The 23038-nt window shown below is 39.4% G+C and overlaps 1 protein-coding gene across 4 annotated transcripts in view; it reads left to right on the top strand.

Annotated features, from left to right (window-relative positions):
* Positions 1-23038, top strand: part of NKAIN2 (sodium/potassium transporting ATPase interacting 2) — a 1017271-nt gene that overhangs the window by 974700 nt on the left and 19533 nt on the right. For all 4 annotated transcript variants that reach the window (XM_059177667.1, XM_059177666.1, XM_059177668.1 and 1 more), the window contains one exon: positions 13843-13903. In XM_059177667.1, coding sequence (XP_059033650.1) covers positions 13843-13903 — 61 coding nt within the window. The remainder of the gene's footprint in view (positions 1-13842; positions 13904-23038) is intronic.

The following is a 23038-nucleotide window of genomic DNA, read 5'->3' as shown; positions in this document are numbered from 1 at the left end:
AATTAGCTTGACTTAAGTCGAGGAAGTTAGAGTTCAGAAATGTGAATGAAATTTACTAATAAAGAATAAGTATCTTTCAAAAGACTTTTAAATGGAGGGGGCACAATTCTAAACCCCACTTCAACTTTAGGAGCCATTTTCAGAAAAAATTCTATAGTCGATAGTTCACAACTTCTACACCCTTAATGTTTAAAGACAAAGACAAAGATGAAGACAAAGAAGAAAGGAGGAAAGAAACAGAAACCACTTGAGAAGATCATTGCAGAATGGGGACAAAAAGAGAAATAAAAAGACTGTCTTCCTTCTTAAGGGAATGGCTAAAACCAGTCTAAGTCTGATGAACATTTAGAGATGAGGAGAATGATTAAAAAATAAGATGTTTCTCCTAAGAGTTCAAAGTATGTTCACAGTTATGATTTCACATTGTTATCTTCACATTGACCAGTAAACTATATGAAACATCTTCCTATCACTGCTTAATTGTGAAATCTGTAAAGTAAATTATTTAAATGAGTTTTCCCAAGAGATAAGATCAGAACCAGGTGGAAACAAGAACAAGTTAATTTTTGAGAGCCTACTAAGTGTGGGCATAATTCTTATACAGTTTCGACTGGAAGTCTTCCAATCTGCTGGGATCAACTTATTTTGAGGTATTAAAAGAAAGCCCAAACTCCCATCCGATACGCACTGTATTCTGCAATATCACTTGAGGATTTGGGGGTGGGGGACTTTTTTGATGCCCTTAACTCCACTCTTTCAACTGAATTCTCGATTATCTTTTTAGTATCTCATCTCTATACACTGTCACCTTGATTCTTTCAGTTCCCCAAAGTACTATACATATAAGAATACATAGCAAGACTTTACTAGAGTTATGAGTATAATGAGATGTTGGGAAAATAATCACATTGTACAAACATACCAAAAAAGTTAATAAAACTAAAATTTGGATTATAGCACTCTATATTCTTTTTTTTAAGATTATTTATTTATTTATTTGACAGAAAAAGAGAGAACACAAGTAGGCAGAGAGGCAGGCAGAGGGAGAGGGGGAAGCAGGCTCCCCACTGAGCAGAGAGCCTGATGTGGGGCTCGATCCCAGAACCCTGAGCTCATCACCTGAGCCGAAGGCAGAGGCCTAACACACTGAGCCACCCAGGCACCCCATAGCAGTCTATATTCTTGAAGAAGCCAGTTTATACTCTCTGCTAATTATTTCCAGAGGCTCAGACCAGTTCCAGTCACCAGGCTTCTACCCTGCAATTGAGCCAGGAATTCCACTATAGTATTTCTTTAAGAGAATAATAAAGATACATGCTCACAAAAGATTTGTAGAAACTGTTTAAGGGAGCTTTATTTATAGTATCACCAGCAGTAAACTGAAGGTAATTAGCAGCTCACCAATATACTTCTGATATTTGAGGCCCATTCTGGGCTTCTGTTTAGAAACACATACAAACTATTCAGAGGAGGACTATAAAATCATGATGAGTTGGAACAAATGGAAGAGAACTGAAATGGTAATTAAATGAGTGGGAGGAAAACTCCAGTTCTCCTGCACACTACAGGTTTCCCGTGAGTGGCATTAAGCCCTTCTGTGGTTCATCTGGTAGCTCAGCCAGTTTGTTCCTTGCTGATTTCCAAGATCTGCCAATCCAAAGCTCAGTACTATCCTCTACGTCCAAATTTCCAACTTGGAAAATTAGGTGAACTTAATTTTAGGAATTGTTTTCCTAAATGTGAATTTACTCTGTCTCTTAGAATCTATGTTCCCTTCACTTGATAATGTTGTCAGTTTTGCCTATTTAAAGAAGTTAGCAATCCTGTGTAAGAGTGGACAATAGAAGATTTCAGTTTTGTAGACAGGAATTCAAGTCCTCTTCTATCTTTTAATCTTGGGACATCAACTAATTTCTGTAGCCTTGTTTTTCTCATTTGTAAATCATGGATGGGGATAAAGGTCTTTCCTTGGTTCTGGAAAGAATGCTTGGACAATAGTTGTAAAGATGTTAGCATATGCTCAGAATATGGTGCACACTCCAACAACGCCAGTTGTTACCTTGAAAATTAATCACTAGCCTTTCCTTTCCTACTTCCAGCGATATGAGGGGATTCGTTAGATGATTGGTTGTTTTGAGGTTTAAACACGTAAGAATTAGAAACAAAATACACAAATACACTTACAGTTTTTTCTAGTTGATATGTTCCCAAATGGTAATAATCCTGTTACCAGTAATTAATAAAATCATTTCAGTCTGAGATAGTTGATACAGTGTCTGGCACCCTCGTATTGGCTATGACTTATGTAGAAAGAAGATAATCTAGAATTTCTGTTGAGAAGGAGGTAATTCAGATGGAAAGGAAAAAGGGATCAGTGAAGAACAGTTTTTTCTAGTTGATATGTTCCCAAATGGTAATAATCCTGTTACCAGTAATTAATAAAATCATTTCAGTCTGAGATAGTTGATACAGTGTCTGGCACCCTCGTATTGGCTATGACTTATGTAGAAAGAAGATAATCTAGAATTTCTGTTGAGAAGGAGGTAATTCAGATGGAAAGGAAAAAGGGATCAGTGAAGAACACCAATTAGAGCCAAATTCTGATGCCAAATTTATTCGATCCAATTAGATTGTACTGCTGCACATGGATAGGGTTGACGTGTCTTTTAAAAGGAACAGCTTGATTCAGTTTTGTGCCTTTTAAAATTGCTTTGGGAAAAAACCTGGTCTTCAAACTTGTGTCTTCCCCAATCCATATCTTATTCTCCTTGGGGTTCTTTTGCTGTTACTACCTTCACTCTCATTCAACTTCTCCTGCCTCGTGTTGCAAGTACTTTGCTTTAGAAACAAGCTCCATTGAATGCTACATAAAATACCTTTTCATAGAGCATAAAGCTTATTCCCACAGATGTCATGGTAAATGGACCAATTGCTCTAAGTTTCCCTTTTAACTATATTTTCAAGCCCCAAATAATACATCTAAGTTTACCATAATATTTTGAAGCGACTTTTCTCTCTAGCTGATATATTCTGATATTTTCTCATTTTTTCCTTTCTTAGTACAGTGAGAGCTCTGTTCTTGTTGACACCATTTTTCTGTAATGTTAACCACTAAATTATTTTTGATAATGGTGAGTTTGTCATTTAGCAATCTCTTCTGACACTTGTTCTGCCAAAAGAAAAAAGAATGCCTTATGAAAATTTGTCGAAGTTAGTTAACATTAACTCTTTCCTACATCCCACCACATGGCCAATCAGCCTGGGCCAAGGCTTTCTCGTATATTATGAGAGTGTAGCACTGGCTTCCAAGCCATAGGGATATCCCAGCTGGCCGTGCCAAAACTTACATAGGGCCAGCAAGGCGCTTGAGGTCTGATTTATAGTCTGCCTAATGAGATTCATGATTCTCAGTTATATTTCTTGACTCAGCCCCTGTTTCTGTAACAAAACACCGAAATGGAAGTTACCTTTTAACTGGTAAATGACAACTGGGTTAGTTCCAGAAAGGTCTCCAGTGGGATTTCATTCAGCTAATATCGTCAGATGAAATTGGAAGGAATGACTTCTACCTAAGCCTTGTATCTACATATATCTGTATTATTCGAAAGATCCTAGATGACCCCAGATTCCTTGAGAAATGTGAACAAGACAGATCTTAGAAACCAAAGATAATTTTTTTGTTCTCCATTCCCAAAACATTAAATGGCCCACTGTATTTCATCAGAGTTACTTTAACAAGAAAAAATAGAGAATATTTACCACTCAAGCATAGGTGGATGTGTTCATTTTGTCCTTTGACAAATACTAATTTAACAGTTTATTTGCATAAGAAACATCTGAATGCACTTGTAAATTCTACATCGTTATTTCTAAACAATGATAATTTACTCATTACTTCATTTTAAAATCTCTGAGGTGAAGTGACCACAGAGGTCATCTGGTCCTCAATGATGTTCCTAGGAAGCAGTCAACCATTAGCTTGCCCTGGGAATTCTGTGTCATCATCATCACAAAATTTACTGAGAACTTTTATGATCCAGGAAGTTTTCTCATCCTGTCTCATTTCTTTGTCTGCCATCACAGTGTGGTTATAATTCCGTTGGGTATTTCTCTTATTTATGGAACCAGCATTGAACACTGTCAGCATTTTGAGAAGACCAGAAGGAAGTGGAGCTATTTGCCTCCCTAGTTCTAGATAAAGTATTTTCTTCCAATAACCTAGGACCACACTACTTCTATAGGCATCCTCCATTAATGACAATCTTGGATCATTACATCGTTGTTGTCCTTCCTTAAGAATTTTTAGGGGTGCCTGGGTGGCTCAGTTGCTTAAGTGACTGCCTTTCAGCTCAGATCATGATCCCAGGATCCTGGGATCAAGCCCCACTAGGGCTCCCTGCTCTGCGGGGGAGCCTGTTTCTCCCTCTCTGCTTGCCACTCTCCCTGCTTGTGTTTTCTCTCTCTGTCAAATAAATAAAATCTTTTTTTTAAAAAAAGGAATTTTTAAATATCCTATAGAGCAGGACTTAAGGTGAGAGCCTAAAGTATGCCCATTGGAACTGGCCTTCAATTTTAAACTGATCTCTTTATTATTGCTCTTTTCAGAGTCCAGGTCTTTAATCAGACTCAGATCCAGTGTATAGTCTCCATTTACAATATATAATATAGATATATATAATCTTTGATGTGATGTATTATTTCAGTTATAGTCTCTCTCTCTCTCTCTCTCTCTCTCTCTATATATATATATATATATAATCTCATGATGTCGTTTATGATTTTTTGATATATAATATTGTAATATGTGCTGCAGGACAAGGTGCATTATATATTCTACATTTTCCTTCTAATCTAGCCCCGCTAAAAAAGAAAAAAATGTTAACAGAGTTTTAGCGCCTATTTAAAAGAGGTTCTTGGGCGCCTGGATGGCTCAGTGGGTTGAGCCGCTGCCTTCGGCTCAGGTCATGATCTCAGGGTCCTGGGATAGAGTCCCGCATTGGGCTCTCTGCTCAGCAGGGAGCCTGCTTCCCTCTCTCTCTCTCTCTGCCTGCCTCTCCATCTACTTGTGATTTCTCTCTGTCAAATAAATAAATAAAATCTTTTAAATAAATAAATAAACAAAAGAGGTTCTTTTTGCAACTAATATTACAATTCATTTCTCCTCTCTTCAGAAGAATCTGGTCTTGTACTCCCAAAACTGAAGGCATCTTGTGACAGCTCTATTGCGTTAGACAGTATTTCTTTGATCACCTCCCAAATGGCATATGTAGAAAACAGTTGAACTATTGCTCTCAATACAGTTTTTTAAAACTAATTTGATATTTAAACTCTGAAAGCAGTATTAACATCATGACATTTGAATTTTATTAGTTGTCTTCTACCCCACCTGAATATCTTTCGCTCTGCCAACTTTACTAATCCATCTGGACTCACTTGAACTCAGATAACTTTTGGGTAAGTTGGACCTGAAGAAATCTTCCAGTCTCCAGAGGCCAGTTTGTAATGGGAATTACTGGTTAAGCCAGCACTGGCATTTGGTTCAGTCCATTTCCCAGCCTTAAGTAGATAATACAAGTTTGCATGTGCGTCTACTTTTATTTAATCTTTTAAAAAGTGTTTAATACAGTCATGCTTGATGATGCGGCACAATACCTAAAGGCTGGTATTAAGATATGTTTCTGATCCTCTGAAAAGCTTTTCTGACTCAGTAGGCTGTGAACGTTCACAATAGCCCTAAAGGCAATCCTCTATGAGTTATTGAAGGTTGATAACTGCACCTGGATTATCCATAGCAAAGAAAATTTGCAACAAGCTTTCTAACAGTCCAGTCAGTGGAATAGTATGGGATAAGAATCATCTGGTGGACAAGATAGATGATACACCAGTCCACATAAAAGATATTTCATATAAAAGACCTTCATTAATAACACTGATATAATCATATTAGAATCCTTTGCTGAAGCAATCTCAAATTATGTAAATGGAGTAAGATACAAAAGAGCAAGTAAAATCATTTGCAACTTAAAAGTATATTTTGTGAGGGCATAATATCCTTCCTTCAAATTCATATTACAAAAAGCATGGGCTTACAGCATCTGAATTATGAACTCAGAACAAAAATAGATGATTTGATATAAATGAAATATAAAACTAATTTATTTGAGAAAGAGATAATTGCAAATAAAAATGTAGTGTTTCCTACTTCCCATCTCCAACCCCAGGCCAAAAAGAGTGTTAAATAGTGATTCTATACAGAATCAACATTAAAAACTATTGTAGCCTTCTATGTTGGTCTAAGGGCTTGGAATTAAAATTTGTCTCTGTACTTAAGAAAACAAATATACCTACCATGTTTACATATATTTGCAAATTTAGATATTATATTACAAATGTTTTTTACCATAAATAAGTTGCCTAAAATACAGTACTTAATTAGATTTTTCACTGTGAGATAATAACAGATCACAATTATGTGAAATAATGCAGAGAGAACCTGTACACCCTTTACCCAGTTTCCCCCCATGGTAACATCTTGCAAAATTATAGGGTATCACTATGAGGGTAGTAATGTTGATACAGTCAGGGGGATGAACTGCTGTGACCAAAAGGATCCTTCCAGCTGCCTCTTTATGACCACATCCACTTCTCTGTGACTCCCACCTAACTTAGTCCTGGCAAGGACTAATCTGTTCTCCATTTCTATATTTTGTCATGCTGAGAATGTTATATAAATGGAATCATACATGTAATATGTAACCTTTTGGGGATTTTTTTTTTCACCCAGCATAATTCTATGGAAATTCATACAGGTTGCTACACATATCAGTAGTACCTTCCTTTCATTGCTGAGGAATATTCCATGATGCGGACACAACACTGTTTGTCTAACTATTCACCCACTGAAGGATGTCTGGACTGTGACCAGTGTTTGCCTATTATGGACAAAGTTGTTATAGACAGTAGTGTACAGTTGCTCGTGTGAACATGTCTTCATTCCTTTGCGGTAAATGGCCAGGAATGCAATTGCAGGATTGTATTGTAGTTTTATGTTTAGTTATTAAACATAAACATATGTTTATGTTTAACATATTAAACATAGTTATTAAAGAAACCCACAAGCTGTTTTTTCAGAAGAGTGTACATAAATATTTCCGTCTTTCTGCTTCCAAGATTTTTGTCTCTTTTGACTGTCATGTGTCTTGTTCAGTGTCAGTCTCTTTGGCTTATTCCGTTTGGGCTTCACTCAGCTTCTTGGACATGTAACTTCACATCTTTTGTCAAATTTATGAAGTTTTTGCCCACTACTCTTTTTTAGTACTTTTTTAGTATGCTCTCTTTTGCTTTTATTTCAGGACTTCAATAATACAAATGTGAGCTGTTTTATTATAAGATTACAAGGGTCCCTGAAACTCTGTTCATTTTTTTTTTCAATCTACTTTTTCTCTCTTGTCCACATCAGATCTCTCTTCAAGTTCATGGATTCCTTTCCATTCTGGAGTTGAGTGGTTCTGGTATTATTTTTGTTATTGCATATTTTTCAGCTCTAAATTTTCAATTTGGTTCTTCTTTAGGTCTTCTGTTTCTTTGCTGAGACTGTGATTTAAATTTATTTCAGATGTGTTCATAATTGCTTATTGAAGCATTTTTATGATAACTACTTTAAAATATCTGTCAGACAGGTAATTCTAACATCCCCATCATCCAGCTCTGTGTCATCTTCCACTGATTGTCTTTTTTCACTCAGTTTGAGATCCTCTTTATTAGCATGTTGAGTACTTCAAATCAAAATATGGACATTTGGGATATGATGTTTTGAGACTCTAGGTCTTTCTTAAACTTCCTGTATTAGCTGGGATCTTCTGATACTGCTTTGGCAGGGGAAGGATGCACTCTCATTACTGCCAAGAGGGATAGAAGTCTGGGTTCTCCACTCAACCTTCTTTGAAACCAAAGTAGGGAAGGGCCTCTCATTAAGGCAGGAACCAGTGGAAACTCCTGCTTCCCACGTGGCCTTCACTGATCTCTATGGCTGGGAGGGGTATCAGTGCCTTGTTACTGCTCCCAGATTACTTTGTCCAACACCATGGAGGCAGAGGATTACCTTCCTTACTGCTGAGCATTAGTGAAAATCCTGATTTTCCACTAGATCTCCCCAACACTCCCTGAGGGGGGTTTTTCAGGGGAGGTATACCTCCTTACTACAGAGTGAGGCTAAAATTCTAGATTCCCCTTGTGGTCGCTACCTGATATTAGGGAAAAGGTCTTCCTCCTTCCTGACAGGAAAGCAAGTTTAGCTTTCTGCCTGACTTCTCAGACACTCCAGCATGGTGATGGGAGGAATCAGCCCTCCACTCTTTGCGGCTGTGGCTGAGGAAAGGGATACAGATTTTTCTGTGGCGTTGACTAAAGAAGAGCTATTATTGTCTTAAAATTTTGTCTTACTAGGCTGTCCCTTTCCTGGTTCTTTGGCTTTTATTAGGGTTTTTAGATGTGTGCGTGTTGGGATTTCTGAGTTGTGAATTTCTTCAGCTCCAGGTCTGCTATATATAAAAAGAAAGAAATATAGGAAACTCATTCCCATGTTTTTCCTTGGCTCTTAAGATTCCTGGCCAGTCTACATTCTTTCCACTTTTCGGAATCTTCCTATGTTCATTATACATAAAACGTCCTGGTTTTTTCAATTGTAGTTATTGGGAGAGTTAGGGACAACTTTGTGTACTCCAACTTCCTGGAAAGAGAAATCCAGAAGATAGTGTATTAAACACTAAGGTTGTTACATTTTCAATTACTACAATTGAATCTTTTTAAATACTTACCAAAGGCTTTGGTTTCCTCTTATCTATTAGCTTCTAAGTGAGTTTCTGGGACATGCAATCATAATTTGGTTTGCAGATACAAAAAAGAATTTTAATCTGATTAGTTATGGAGAGAAAATATGATTTCCTTTCAGCAAGTAATGATATCAAGATGATATGAATTCCCTATCAGATGAATTAGAAATGAACAAATCATATTAGATGTATCAAGATGATAAGATGAATTAAAAAAAAAAGATTTAGGCTTAGCTCTGCTTTGAATGTCAAAGACTAAAACAACTGGAATATTTCATTTTTTAAAAATAAGTGGACAATTGTATGTTTGCCTAATATAACACCAGTTGTATCTTTCATCATTATTCTAGTTATTTTTAAATTAAGAAAATAAAACGTTTTTATTTTAATTCCATGTACTTGGATCTGCTTTGACAACATGGATCACTCTTCTCTAACCTGTGCACCATTATTGTCTTCCCATTGCCCAAAGTCCTCTAAACCAGGCTGCTTACTCCTCCCTAAGCATAATCCACATCTTCCAGAGTTTTCCTGAGTTCTGCTTGAAAGACATCCTTGGCTTTCTTCTCATTATTCCCTCTCAAAGCACTCCCATCTCTCAAGATCTTGTCTCCAAAATGCCAACCCTGCAAGCGATACTGGGAATTGATTACCTGTTCTTGGGGGACACCATACTTTAATTCAGTCTTAAAGGATAAGTTAGAGTTACTCAGAGGTGCCAGAGTGAGTAGGGATGGCAGAGACATGCATATGCTTTGTTGGCAGAGTGGGTTAATGAATTAAAGAACAGAATGAAACCACCTCATGTAGATTGGCAGACTACCAACAGCTTACTTACTACTGGCACCAAGTCCAAGACTAGGAGTAGTGAAAAACGAGGCTGGGAGGTAGCTTAGGATCACATTAGGAAGGATTTGTATTCCATGAAAATTTTTCTACTTTATGAGTCGAAGATGAGGTGCTTCTTTCTCTTTTTTTAAGGTTAAGCATACCCTTTTAATCTATTTGAAGAGCTTGAAGTTTTAAAATTTTTTTATTTAACTTCAATTTAGTTAATATGTACCGTATTATTAGTTTCAAGGGTAGAGATCAGTGATTCATCAGTTGCATAGAACACCAGTGCTCATTTCATCAAGTGGCCCCTTAATGCCCACCACCCAGTGACCCCATCCCCCACCCACCTCCCCTCCAGCAACCCTCAGTTTGTTTCCTAGAGCTAAGAGTCTCTTGTGATTTGCACCCCTCTCTGTTTTCATCTTCTTTTGTTTTTTCCTTCCCTTCTCCTATGTTCATCTGTTTTGTTTCTTAATTCCACATTTGAGTGAAATCATGTGTTGTTTGTCTTTCTCTGATTAACTTATTTCAGTTAGCATAATACCCCCTAGTTCCATCCACATTATTGCAAATGGAAAGATTTCGTTCTTCTTGATGGCTCAGTAATTCTCCCTTACATGTGTGACATGTGTGTATGTTTGTGTGTATGTATGTACGCATGTGTGTATATATATTATATATAATATATATATATATGTCACATCGTCTTTATCCATGAAGATGAGGTGCTTCTTAAGTGTCTTGTGTAGAAAATGACATAGTTAGATTTGCAATTTAATACCTACCCAAGGCCTTCCAGTCATAGCCCTAATCTGCCTTCCCAGCTTCTATTTCCATTGCTCTAGTATGGGATCCCCAAATTCTCAGATCCAACTACAGGCTTTTCTCTGAACAAAACCCACACCTCTCCCACTTGATAAACATACTCCAGAAAAGCAAGATCCATCATCTCTCCCGCACAAAAATAGATATGACATTCTTCCAATGGTGGTTGTGGGAATTAATGAGCTAATGCATGAAAATATGCAGTTTACTGTTTGTCACTAAGTATGCATTCAATCATCTCCCTTCCTCTTAACACTTACCTTAATCTACCTCACATTATAATTATATGCATATACCAGCCACAGGACTGCACATTCCTTGAAGATAGGACTGCATCTAAAACAGTAGCTCTAACTTGGGGAAATTTCGTCCTTTAAGGGACATGTGGCAGTGTCTGCAGACATTTGTGATTGTCTCAGTTGTCAACCGGATTGATTGTAGGCTGTTACGGCTTAAGCATCCTATAATTCACAACAAACCCTACAAGAAAGTATTACCCAACCGAGATGTCAATGGTGCCAAGGTTGAGAATCTCTGTCTTAGTTTGTCTTTGCAGCCCACGTAGCAATTATAGGAGTTGCACATTGTAAGAAGCATTCAGAGTTGTTACGAATGATTTGAAGCCTCTTTCTGTAGGTAAACTTTATAAATTGCTATGAAGTAAAAATTAAGTTATAAATTTCTGTGGTATAGGAAAAGTGTAAGATAACAAAGGCTCATGAGTCTTGATTAATTTGGGGGAAACTAATTTCCATTTTTATTTAGAGGTGACCAATTTAAACACTAAAGTTCTCTTAATCAGCAAGCTTTTGTAATGAAATGCAGCAGGATTTACTTTTATATCAAAGGAGCTCCCCTGATAGTTAAAGAATGCAACCGAACACAATTAAAAGATCACTGGTAAGCAGAATACAGTGCCTGGCTGCATTCTGGGAGACTAGTACACTTAATAATCCAGGATCTAGTGACACTTTAATGAGAAGTTTAAATTTATTGGCGCTGAATCTCAGAATTTATCAAGGCTCTCTACCTAGACTTTCATTTAGAAGTAATGAAGTGATGAGTGAAAATCAAAAGAAAAGTTTGTGACTGGGAAAAGGTTGCTTCATAGATAATTCAAGTAGTAAGTATTTAAAACTGAAAAGAAGAGATAAATTATTGATAAATGGAGAGCCTTTAGCCAAGGATGGTCAGGACTTCCAGCAGAGGAAGGAAAGGAGCTGCAAAGGCAGTACCCAGGGGATTTAACCAAAGCCACAGCCTCTTTAACTAGCCACAGTCAAATGCAAACACTAGTGACAGAGTACCCAGGGACCAACTCGCTCCATGATTAGAGCATTTCATGGATCCTGGTGGATCAAAGATTAAGAAGTGTTAGTATTGCGTATTTTTCCAGCACCTATGAAAATTTCAAATTACCATGTCATTTTGTTTGGTTAAACAAAACCTTAGCTTAAGCCAAATCTCTAATACCACCTTGTTCTCTAAACATAAGCCTGTAAAAACAACAATCCTGATGATTCTATCTTATGAGGAAAGAGTTCTTACTACCACTTTTTTATTGCCCATAGCAACATATAATTTAAAGAGAAAAATGCTGATTTGATGATTTTTCTAAGATATGTTTTTTGGTTTTTGTTGTTTGTTTGTTTGTTTTTAAAGAAAACTAACTTAATATATTAGTGGTTTCTTATGTAGCTCTCCATTATATGTACTGCTTCGGAAACTACATTCAAGGGGTGCAAAAGGACAGGAGTTCAAATTCCCACTCAACCAGAATGTAGAAACAAAAGCCCTTGAAAATTATTTTGCAGGGGTCTTCTTCCTCATCCATTCCTCCCCCAAGCAGGGTCACCACTGTTTTATCCCAAGCTGGTTCTCTTTGGAGGAGAGCTAGAATCTGCCAGAATATGCTTTTCTCCCTCAAATCCAATAGTATGGATTTTCTAAAGTTTCTCTTTTAACTGGACCCTCTTTGTCTCCAGGCAATACTACAACAATCCTGATGATTCTATCCTATGAGGAAAGAATTCTTACTACCACTTTTTTATTGCCCATAGCAACATATAATTTAAAGAGAAAAATGTTGATTTGATGATTTTTCTAAGATATGTTTTTTGGTTTTTATTGTTTTTTTTAAGAAAACTAACTTAATATATTAATCAATATATTATTAATATATTAATATAACATATATTAATAATATATTAACTATGCTCATTAAATACCTATCAGCGTACCCTCTGGCTTAAAGTGTTCCACTCACATCTTCCAGAGAGATCTCTGTCAGCTAATGAAAAACAACTTCATTAGGCTTCTCACAGCATCTCCTTCTTGCCCTACCTTAGCTTCCTACTGGAAGACTGCAGGATTTCCTGATGTTCCCTTCCCCAGCCAAATAGTGTCCCAACTATTGACATATATGGTCAGTTCTCATCCAGATCAATGCCTTTCTGAAATGTCATTGAGAATAATCTTCATCACTGTTCCATCCTTTAAGGATTCCCACAAGCAAGAATATTTTGGGAAAAAATGCCACTATCTGGAAATTATATAAGTTTTCATATTTTCCCCAGCATTCACAATTTCACTAAATAAATATTACAATGATATGAAGAAATACAAAACCACTCCATCTGAGGGGCTAGATATCAAGGAACTTCGCTGTGCTCCTTAATAATTTCAGTGAGCAAGGACTTCTCTGACCATAGGGACTTTTGTCCAGAATGTTTCACAAAGGATGATGTGATGTGTGCCATCCCAGATCCAACACACTGTGACAGGTCTTAGCTACAGGTATCCAGCGCATTGCTTCTCTGTAACATGTCATCCTAATCATGTTTCATATGCTCTGGTTCCTGGTACAGGTCTAAAGAAGGGCTTTTCTTACTTACAAAGCATCCGTGCAGCTTATCACAAAATCTTAATATTTATCACTCAAAATATTTTTCTAATAGTCGGTGAGAGTCCAATTTTAGGATCTAAGGCTCTTGGCTAACGAAAGTTAATTAGAAGTTAATTGGCACAAGTGCAAATGTTATTCCATTAATAAATGACCATAACTTTTTCTCCTGTACCTAAAATCACTTGTTTTAGATTGCCTGACAGTTAACAAATCTTACACATAAATGCAGCTCAGAGAAAAAGGAGCGATGTACAGATTTACAAGGAAGATAGACATCACTTGAATCAAGAATCCACAACGGAGTCAAGATTCAGTATGAGGGGCCATCATTTTGGAGCACTGTATCTAGCTAGTCACCAACTGCCTGCCTTTGGAAAGCCACTCCCCCAGGGAGGTCCAGTCCCGCTGCCTTTGCCTCCTATCTAAAGCATCTTTGTTTTGTTTCAGTTGGCAGGATTCATCTACGCCTGTTATGTTGTGAAATGTATAACTGAAGAAGAGGACAGCTGTAAGTATTAAAGCCCTATTCTGTTTCTTTCAAGTTCAAAGCATCTCCTTTACTACCTCCTACCTAGCCTTCCTACTTCTCAGATAATATCCTCCAACACATCTTTGGAACAGGGAATAAGCCTTTTGTATCCATTGGACTAAAGTGTTTTCAGAAAAGATCCAGCATATTGAAAAAATGGAGAAGCACCCATTTTGAAAACATGTTACTTTCATTTCATTAAAGGTATTTTTTAAAGAAATGTTTCTCTTATAACAATTCTAGTAGAGAACAAAGAGGGGAAATTGAAGATGGAAATAGTTTCTAAGTGTGGTTAATTTGACTGCTTTCTTTTTATAAACCCTTATTGAGTATTGATACCTAATGAGTTTCACCCAGGACTAAAATTCTCAGCAATCAACAATTTGGAATAGTTCCTAAAATTTTCAAGAACTGACTTCAGATTAATTCAAGAAATGTGTTTTCAGGAAACCAAATGTTCATATTTCCTTTTTGTTCCTACAATTTGATGCAAATAGCTGTAACTCTCTGTCAGAGTCTCAGCATTAAGGTCTATTGGTTAATCCAGAGTTTAGATGCCAATACCCTCTTCCAAGCCTCCAAGTGGTTCCATTGTGTTTGAATCTTCTAAACATGGTAGATGGAAGGTTTCACTCCTTCCTGGCCCCGCTAAGGATCTGAGATGGGAGGACTGGAAAAATACTTCTATGCCATGGTACCATCATGGATAGTTGCCTAGGCAGCTATATTTACTCTGAGGAAAAAATTAGAGTTGGGCATCTTTTTTCTTTTTTCTGGTTTCCAAAAATATTCTTAATGACTGGATTTCAAGACAAAGAATGAGATCTATTGCTCTGCAAAGGAAAATTTGAGGAAAAATTCCAAAGAGAAATATGTGTTTCTTCTTCATTTTCCAATCATACTAGAAAGGAGGAAGCAGTATCAGGTGATTAATTTAGAGGAGGTACTTTTTCAATCACAGTAATACATGATGTAAAATCTGGAATACACAGCACATAGTTTGTTATTTTGTGTGTTAAAAGAAATGATGGTCCTGTCACTAAAAACAGCATCTGTGTAACACTCTTCAATATGTCAAGTGTGTCAAGTGTTATGTCAGGCTTTGGAAATTTTAAGATTAGTAATACACAAGCTTTTACCTCTAGGAATTTGCCATCTAGTAGGGAAAAACAAACATGTGAACATGTAAGTATAACAAAACTCTGTAGAGTGTATATTGTGGAGAGATGAGACAGGGACAAGGAATGGTTTCATTGAGAAAGACACTCTTGAGTGTGAACTTCAGAGATGAATATATATTGTTGGGTCACTGATAAGAATAAGGTGATCTGAGGCAAAAGATGATAAAGTACCACGACACATCATAGCCTGCCATGTCAAGGGCAGAGCTGCCGGATTAATATGACTGAGTTGTATCTGTATTTCCAGAGAAGATCAGAAAAGAGAGCACGAGGGAGACAGTAGACAAACAGTCATGCCAGAGTAAGGACTTTGGACTTCATTTTGCATAGCATGATGGCAAATCGACTGGCACATAGTTTATGAAAAAAGAATAATATAATCAGGAATGTGCTTTAGAAAAATCACCTTGGTATCAACATGAAAGAAAGTCTTTGATGAGGGACAAGATGAGGGAAAGGGAGTCTAGTTAGGACATCATGAAAATGACAGATATGAGATGATGAAGGTCTGGAAAGCTCTGTATTAGAGATGGAGCAGCTAGATCTGGTAAGAAACATGCTAAAAGGAAGTAGTTCCTTGGTGATGGATGCATACTATGTAAGAGAAGGACTGACAGATTCCTGGGTTTCTGAATGGATAATGAATGGATAAATGGAAATGTCATTTGAGGAAAGTAGAATGGGGATGTGAAAACTGGTTCTGTTGATGCCTAATGAATGCACATGAGAAGATATCTCACAAGCATTTGTCTTATGCACAAAAGCCTTATTCAAAGATTAGGGAGGGTAATAGATGTATACATTTTAAAATATATGGACTCCACAACCTATGTGAGTTCATTCAAATATTATCATTTTGTATCTTTGTGCCAACCCCTTGGTGAAGGGCAAGTCCAAATTTCCTATGGGAATTAAGCTTTCCTTAAACTATAATGTTTGATTTCATTTTACAATGATATCAGTGCATTTTCATCTTCAGAAAATATTGACATGCAAAACCTCCTGGACAGATAATCAGTATCTCTCCAGAAGAGTACCTCCCAAAGGGATCCCAGAAATGCCAGTTCCATAAAATATACTGCTCAGAAAGATTCCAAAGCCAAGTAAGTTTGATACTAAAAATGTAGGATGCGGGGCGCCTGGGTGGCTCAGTGGGTTAAAGCCTCTGCCTTCGGCTCAGGTCAAGATCCCAGGGTCCTGGGATCGAGCCCCGTATCAGGTTCTCTGCTCAGCAGGGAGCCTGCTTCCTCCTCTCTTTCTCTCTCTCTGCCTACTTGTGATCTGTCAAATAAATAAATAAAATCTTTAAAAAAAAAAAAAAAAAAAAAAAAAAAAAAAAAAAATGTAGGATGCACATTTACATATTAACAACTCTGAGGGCTTTGTGGTAAAGTATGTTTGATTTTTCCTAATCTACAATGTTGTTTTAACCATACTACTTGGGTGAGGCCAGATGCAAATCAAAGCAAGAAACTAGAAAGATTTCTACAGTTTTATAATTCTCACAGTTCCCCAGGAAGAACACAGCACACCATACAAGGCCATTGGGAAGGGTCATGAAGCAGAGAGAGAGGGCAGAACTGTTGGCCAAGCACCTTTATTGTGATTTCCTCAGAAAGGTCTAGGCAAGGCAGCATAAACAGGTTTAGGGTTGGCTAGCTAAGTTGAAACCCTTGTTCACCGTGACTATGCGAGGAGATGGTCTGGGGACACCTAAATGCTCCAGATGTTTTAAGCAAGCCAGGGTTGACTTGGCAATAAACCAGTGGTCATTTTGTAGATGTGAAAGCATTAAGTTACAGAAACCAGAAGTATAGTTAATATCCTGACATTTGAACACAGAACACTTCTTTATAAGAAATCCTGATATTCTAGAGAATTAGAAGGCTGAGGAACTCAGTTTAGGGAATTCCAACCTCTATCAAGTTTTTTTGGCCAAAGCAATGTAAATCCAAGAGGATATGAAGTCACAAACATCTTTTGGAAGGTTAGGTTTCTATTTCAAGCATCTAATAAACTATTTTCCAAAAAACTCCAAAAAATAGTGCTTATATCGTTATGTGTATTTTAACCATGGCCCCTTACCTGCCTTTATTAATACAAGTCCCAAGTAGGCTCCTCATAAACAAGTTTTTCAATTTTAATCTTTTTGCTCAGTGGTTTACATGAACTACTCGTCTATTTGTATACCCAAAAAGACTGATCCTTACCTTAGATATTTGTGGGACCCTTAAGAAGCCCAGAGGAGATGCTCATTTGGGCCAGTTCTGTGTCCAGCTAGTTCATTTACTGTAGTCCTTTACAAACAGGAGTAAATTGTGAGTATTCATTGAACATGATGTTTTGGATTGATAGTTCCCTTGTATTTTTGCTTCCATTATTTGTCTGTATGGTCACCTGCAGACACTGCCTAAATCCTCAGGTTGTAAATTTCTGTCTAATTTTTGGTAATCATATTCTAGAGAAAAATCTTTTGATCTCTTAAAAGCATTCTGGCTTGGCAAAAAAGAATAAATGCTCTCAGAAAGGAAGGCCTGAAGTATAGGAGAAGTTTATTGTATGTGTAAACAGAGAAGGGAGCTCGGGACATGTCCATTCTTACCTGTTGTGGATCTGCAACGGAACATTCAGTTAGGAGCGGACTGTCAGGAGGCCGTGCTAGCCACCTGCTTGCCAAATTGGACAAGTTTTCACTCCTAAGAGCCTCATGAAGAACAGAGGACAGTTTTAGTTCTATAACTTTGCTGAAAACAGGCACTAGAGCAAGAGATAAGGACCCAATTTTGGAAACTGGAAAACTAAAGTATTCTTGACGTTAATACGGAGCTGACCAGCTATATGTTCCATTTTGATATTCAGGTCTTAGTCGCCAGGGGAGCCGGGGAGCTGTAGGACCAGAAGCCTCCAAGGAAACTATGGATAGGGTTTAGGTTCCAGAAGCAAACTCTGCCACTTCACTGCATGAAATAGCCATCCGTCATCAGTGAGCTAGAGGGAGTTAGACCGTAGGCACACCAAATGCCTGAGAATTTGTTTCCTTATTTCTCCTTTTAAACAGGATCTCATTTACTTTTGTGAAGCCCAGCTCAACAGATAGGTAGAGAGATGAGAGATAAATAGGTAAGATCGGTAGATATGCTTTAGTACAAAGGTGTTTTGGTTTCCAGTGAAAAAGCCTGGACCTTGAAGCTTACATCTCCGGCCCTTCAGTTCTGGAAGCCAGAGGCACAGCCTGACAGGCCTGCAGCAGGCAAACGCACAGGACAGCACTGCCATCTGCTGTGCCTTCCTGGAGACAGCGACAGCCCTGGGAGCAGAGCTGCTTTCTGGGAGCAGAAAGACGGGAGGCACTCTGCACCACCACCACAACCCCCTACCCCCCACCCCCGTTATAGTAGTCGACTAGGGCTGCAATATTAAAATACCACACACTGCATGGCTTAAACAACACAAATTTATTTTCTCACAGTCCTTGAGGCTAGAAGTCCAAGATCAAATTATTGGCAGGTTTGCTTTAAGCCTCTGTCCTCACAGGACCTTCTCTCTGTGTGGACACACCCCTGGCGTCTGTTCCTCTTTTTCTTCTTTTTTTTTAGATTTTTATTTATTTATTTGAGAGAGAGAGAGCATGTATGCAAACATGGAGGAGGGACAGAGGAAAAAGCGGAGTCCCCGATGAGTGGGAAATTCCAACAGGGGACTCAATCCCTGGACCCTGGGATTATGACCTGAGCCAGAGGCAGGCATTTAACCAACTGAGCCACCCAAGTGACCTGTCTCTTCTTCTTCTTGTAAGGACACGAGTCCTACTGGATTAGGGCCCCACCCATATGGCCTCATTTAAAATTAATTGCCTTGGGGGCACCTGGGTGGCTCAGTGGGTTAAAGCCTCTGATTCAGCTCAGGTCATGATCCCAGGATCCTGGGATCAAGCCCCACATCGGGCTCTCTGCTCAGCAGGGAGCCTGCTTCCTCCTCTCTCTGCCTGCCTCTCTGCCTACTTGTGATCTCTGTCTGTCAAATAAATAAATAAAATCTTTTAAAAAATAAAATAAAATAAATTGCCTCTCTTAAAGGCCCTACCAAATACAATCCTACTGGGGGGGTAAGCTTTTAACATATAAATGGGGGGACAGATTTCAGATCCAACATTCCATATCAACACACACACACACACACACACACACACACACACACACACACCATGTGGCTCCCAGACCTTTGACCGTCCCTATGGGGCATAGACTGAGGCAAGTAGTGGCCCCCCAGCCCAACAAACACATGTGGGTAAAAGGCTGCAAGCTGTACTAGTTCCCACCTCCCTGGTTCCATGCTTTCTAAGGAGTTCCCAGTCAGCACCCCAAGCCTTGGCATGGGGTGATCTCCCTTCAGATGAGAAGCTCCTCGCCAGAAAAAAACCTGGGAGCCTGCTCCGGAGGGTATGCCTTGACACTCGAACCCTATTCAAGTGAGGAAACCATTGCCACATGCTTTTATATATTTGTTCATGAAAAGGCAGTGATATTTCTTAGGAGGAAAGACTTTCTCCAGGAGAGCAGGCGACCCTTGCTGCACTGTCTTTGTGACGAGGCTCTTCCCTGTATCTTCTGTTGCCAACCACGCTGCGTTTTCCTTATGACCTCCAGCCCTTTCTATTCTCCCCTACATGTTCTCTTTTACAATATTCTGTGAAAGAAATGAAATGTTCTGAGATTCTCAGTCTGGGATGCCTTTTATGATCTGTGTAGCTCCTCTCTCACCTAATCCCTAGCTCTCCTGCACCACAGTTGGATGTCCAGTTACAGGGATAGAACGAAAACCTTCCCTCTCAGCCTCGTTAGCACTGTGAGATGTGACAATTAAAAGGAAGACATGCAGCCATGGAAAATAGCACCAATCCAGAATAGGAAAAAAAAAAAAAAAAAATCATATGATTTCTCAATTTTTATTTTCTCATAAACCTTTTATTTAATAGTTCAACTAAAACAAAACATCAGTCCTCTAGAAAACGGATCCATTTCTCTTAAGTAATCACTATCTTTTCAAAAAGAGATTCGCATATTTTCAAGTGTTACTAATCACCCCTAGAAAGATACAGAATGTCATTAAAAACTAATATCCTGGGTGCCTGGGTGGCTCAGTGGGTTAAGCCGCTGCCTTCGGCTCAGGTCATGATTTCAGGGTCCTGGGATCGAGTCCCAAATCAGGCTTTCTGCTCAGCAGGGATCCTGCTTCCTTCTCTCTCTGCCTGCCTCTCTGCCTACTTGTGATCTCTCTCTGTCAAATAAATAAATAAAATCTTTGAAAAAAATATAATAATAATATCCTAAAGGGACCTATTTTGAAAAAAATATTGAAAAATGAATTCTCGATGTTTAAACTTATAGATACGCACAAGCACAAACCCACCAACCAAGCAGAAATGCATAAAAACCTGTCCCGAATTCTCTAAATTCAAGCGGCCTTGGGATAAAAGTCACAATCGATTTATAGAAACGTTCGTTTGAAAAGCAAACCACAGGAAATTATTCACTTCTCTGAGGCTAATAATTTTCTGTTATTTTTGTTTGATTTTTCTTCTAAAGGCTGCTGGCCTACACTTGTGTGTATTGAACTCCATTCTGTATGTTTTGATCATTTTTCCAGTTTGTCAGGATCACTGAGTTTGAAGGCAATTCTTTGAACGCAATCATACACACTCCCACTTTGGAGGGAGGCAGAAGTGGCAGCAGGGAGGAGTCCTACCCTTATAAAAAAATATTTGTTTCTTCCTGTTTATAAAGAAATGTGAGTTGATTGCAGAACATATAGAAAAGACAAACATCACACACACACACACACACACACACACACACAAAATTAGAGTGACCCCACAACTTGAAATTCCGTTTCTCCATTAACATTTCAGTGTATTATATGGCTCCTAGTCTTCCTTCCTTCTTCCTTCCTTTCTTCCTTCTCTCCCTCCCTCCCCCCTCTCCCTCCCCCCTCCCTCCCTCCCTCCTCCCTTCCCTCCCCCCTCCCTCCCTCCCCTCCCCCCTCCCTCCCTCTTTTCCCTCTTCCATCCCTCCCTTCCCTCCTCCCTCCCATCTTCCTTCCTCCCTTCCCTCCTCCCTCCCTCTCTCCCTCCTCTCCTCCCTCCCTCCCTCCCTCCTCCCTCCCTCCCTTCCCTCCCATCTTCCTTCCTCCCTCCCCTCCTCCCTCCCTCCCTCCCTCCCTCCCTCCTCCCTTCCCTCCCCCCCTCCCTCCCTCCCCTCCCTTCCCTCCTTTCCCTCTTCCCTTCCTCCCTTCCCTCCTCCCTCCCTCTCTCCTCCCTTCCCTCCCTCCCTCCTCCCTCCCTCCCCCCTCCCTCCTTTCCCTCCCCCCTCCCTCCCTCCCATCTTCCTTCCTCCCTTCCCTCCTCCCTCCCTCTCTCCCTCCCCTCCTCCCTCCCTCCCTCCCTCCCTCCCTCCTCCCTTCCCTCCCCCCTCCCTCCCTCCCCTCCCTTCCCTCCCTCCCTCCTTTCCCTCTTCCCTTCCTCCCTTCCCTCCTCCCTCCCTCTCTCCTCCCTTCCCTCCCTCCCTCCTCCCTCCCTCCCCCCTCCCTCCTTTCCCTCCCCCTCCCTCCCTCCCCTCCCCCCTCCCTCCCTCCTTTCCCTCTTCCCTTCCTCCCTTCCCTCCTCCCTCCCTCTCTCCTCCCTTCCCTCCCTCCCTCCTCCCTCCCTCCCCCCTCCCTCCTTTCCCTCCCCCCTCCCTCCCTCCCATCTTCCTTCCTCCCTCCCCTCCTCCCTCCCTCTCTCCCTCCTCTCCTCCCTTCCCTCCTCCCTCCCTCCCTCCCATCTTCCCCCCCCCCTTCCTATTGTCTGTCTATCTGTCATCTATGGATTATCTTTCTTTCTTCCCTTTCCTTTCCTTCCTTCCTATCTGGTAGTTAGGGTCATACTATGCAGTCTGTTGGGTAATCTAAGCTTGCTTTCTTGTTACTTATAAATCACTCTTCAAACTTAACCTAAGGAGTAGAGACAATCAGCGATTCAAAAAAGGTGCCGCGTTCTTGGGTATCAGATTGGCAGAGTTAAGATAATGCTGTGTCTGTTTTACTTTTGGTGTATCATACTCAAGCAATCAAATGAGAGAATAATCTATTGTTAGTATGGCACTGTTTTATTGTCTTTTTAAAACATTTCTTTTGTGATTTTCAAGGTGACTGAGTGAAATAATCTTGTCCACCTCTGCTAGCCTCCCACAAAACCCAAACTTGCCATTTCTTTCCCCATTTCTGGATAGAATTACATATTATGAAAGCCTAGAACCCCAAATTTCTAATATCTACTTATGCTGTATAGAATCATAGTGAGGCCAGGGTAAAAGGCATCACCTTGCTCCTTCCTCAACCCCCCAAAACCACAGAAGCTCGGCTTCTATTTGATTTTACAACTTTTACAAGTTTCTGCTTAAGATTTCTTTTGGACAAGGAACACTGCAGATTTTAAAATGATGGAAAAACTGTTGTCTACCACTTTTTTAACACCTTAATTTTGTCGACCCATAAAGATTAGATGACTTGCTCAAGGTCACTAAGCTTATTCCTGAACTTGTGACACCAGTGCCGTACATATGGACTCCCTCGGATCAGGAATATTAGCCATTGCTCCTCTGGGGCCACACCTGTCTTGACCACTGCTGTATCCTCACCATCTAGCACGTCTCCAACCCAGAGCAGGACTCAATAAGATCTGGGAAATAAATGAATCAACCAATCAGCTCTCCTCAAACACTTCTTGGACTATCTGGAAACTGGTAAGGAATGTGACATCTCCTTAGACCCCAGTTTATTCTAAGTAAATGAATTATCAATTATAATAAAGCACTTCTGTCATTTTCTAAGCAAATGACGGAAAAGGATGGGATGGAGACTTGCCACCATATGTAAAAAGGAAAGGCTGAATAAATGA

Source organism: Mustela lutreola, chromosome 6 (genome assembly GCF_030435805.1).
Source record: "Mustela lutreola isolate mMusLut2 chromosome 6, mMusLut2.pri, whole genome shotgun sequence".
Lineage (NCBI taxonomy): Eukaryota > Metazoa > Chordata > Mammalia > Carnivora > Mustelidae > Mustela > Mustela lutreola.
This window is presented reverse-complemented; position numbering and strand designations above follow the sequence as displayed.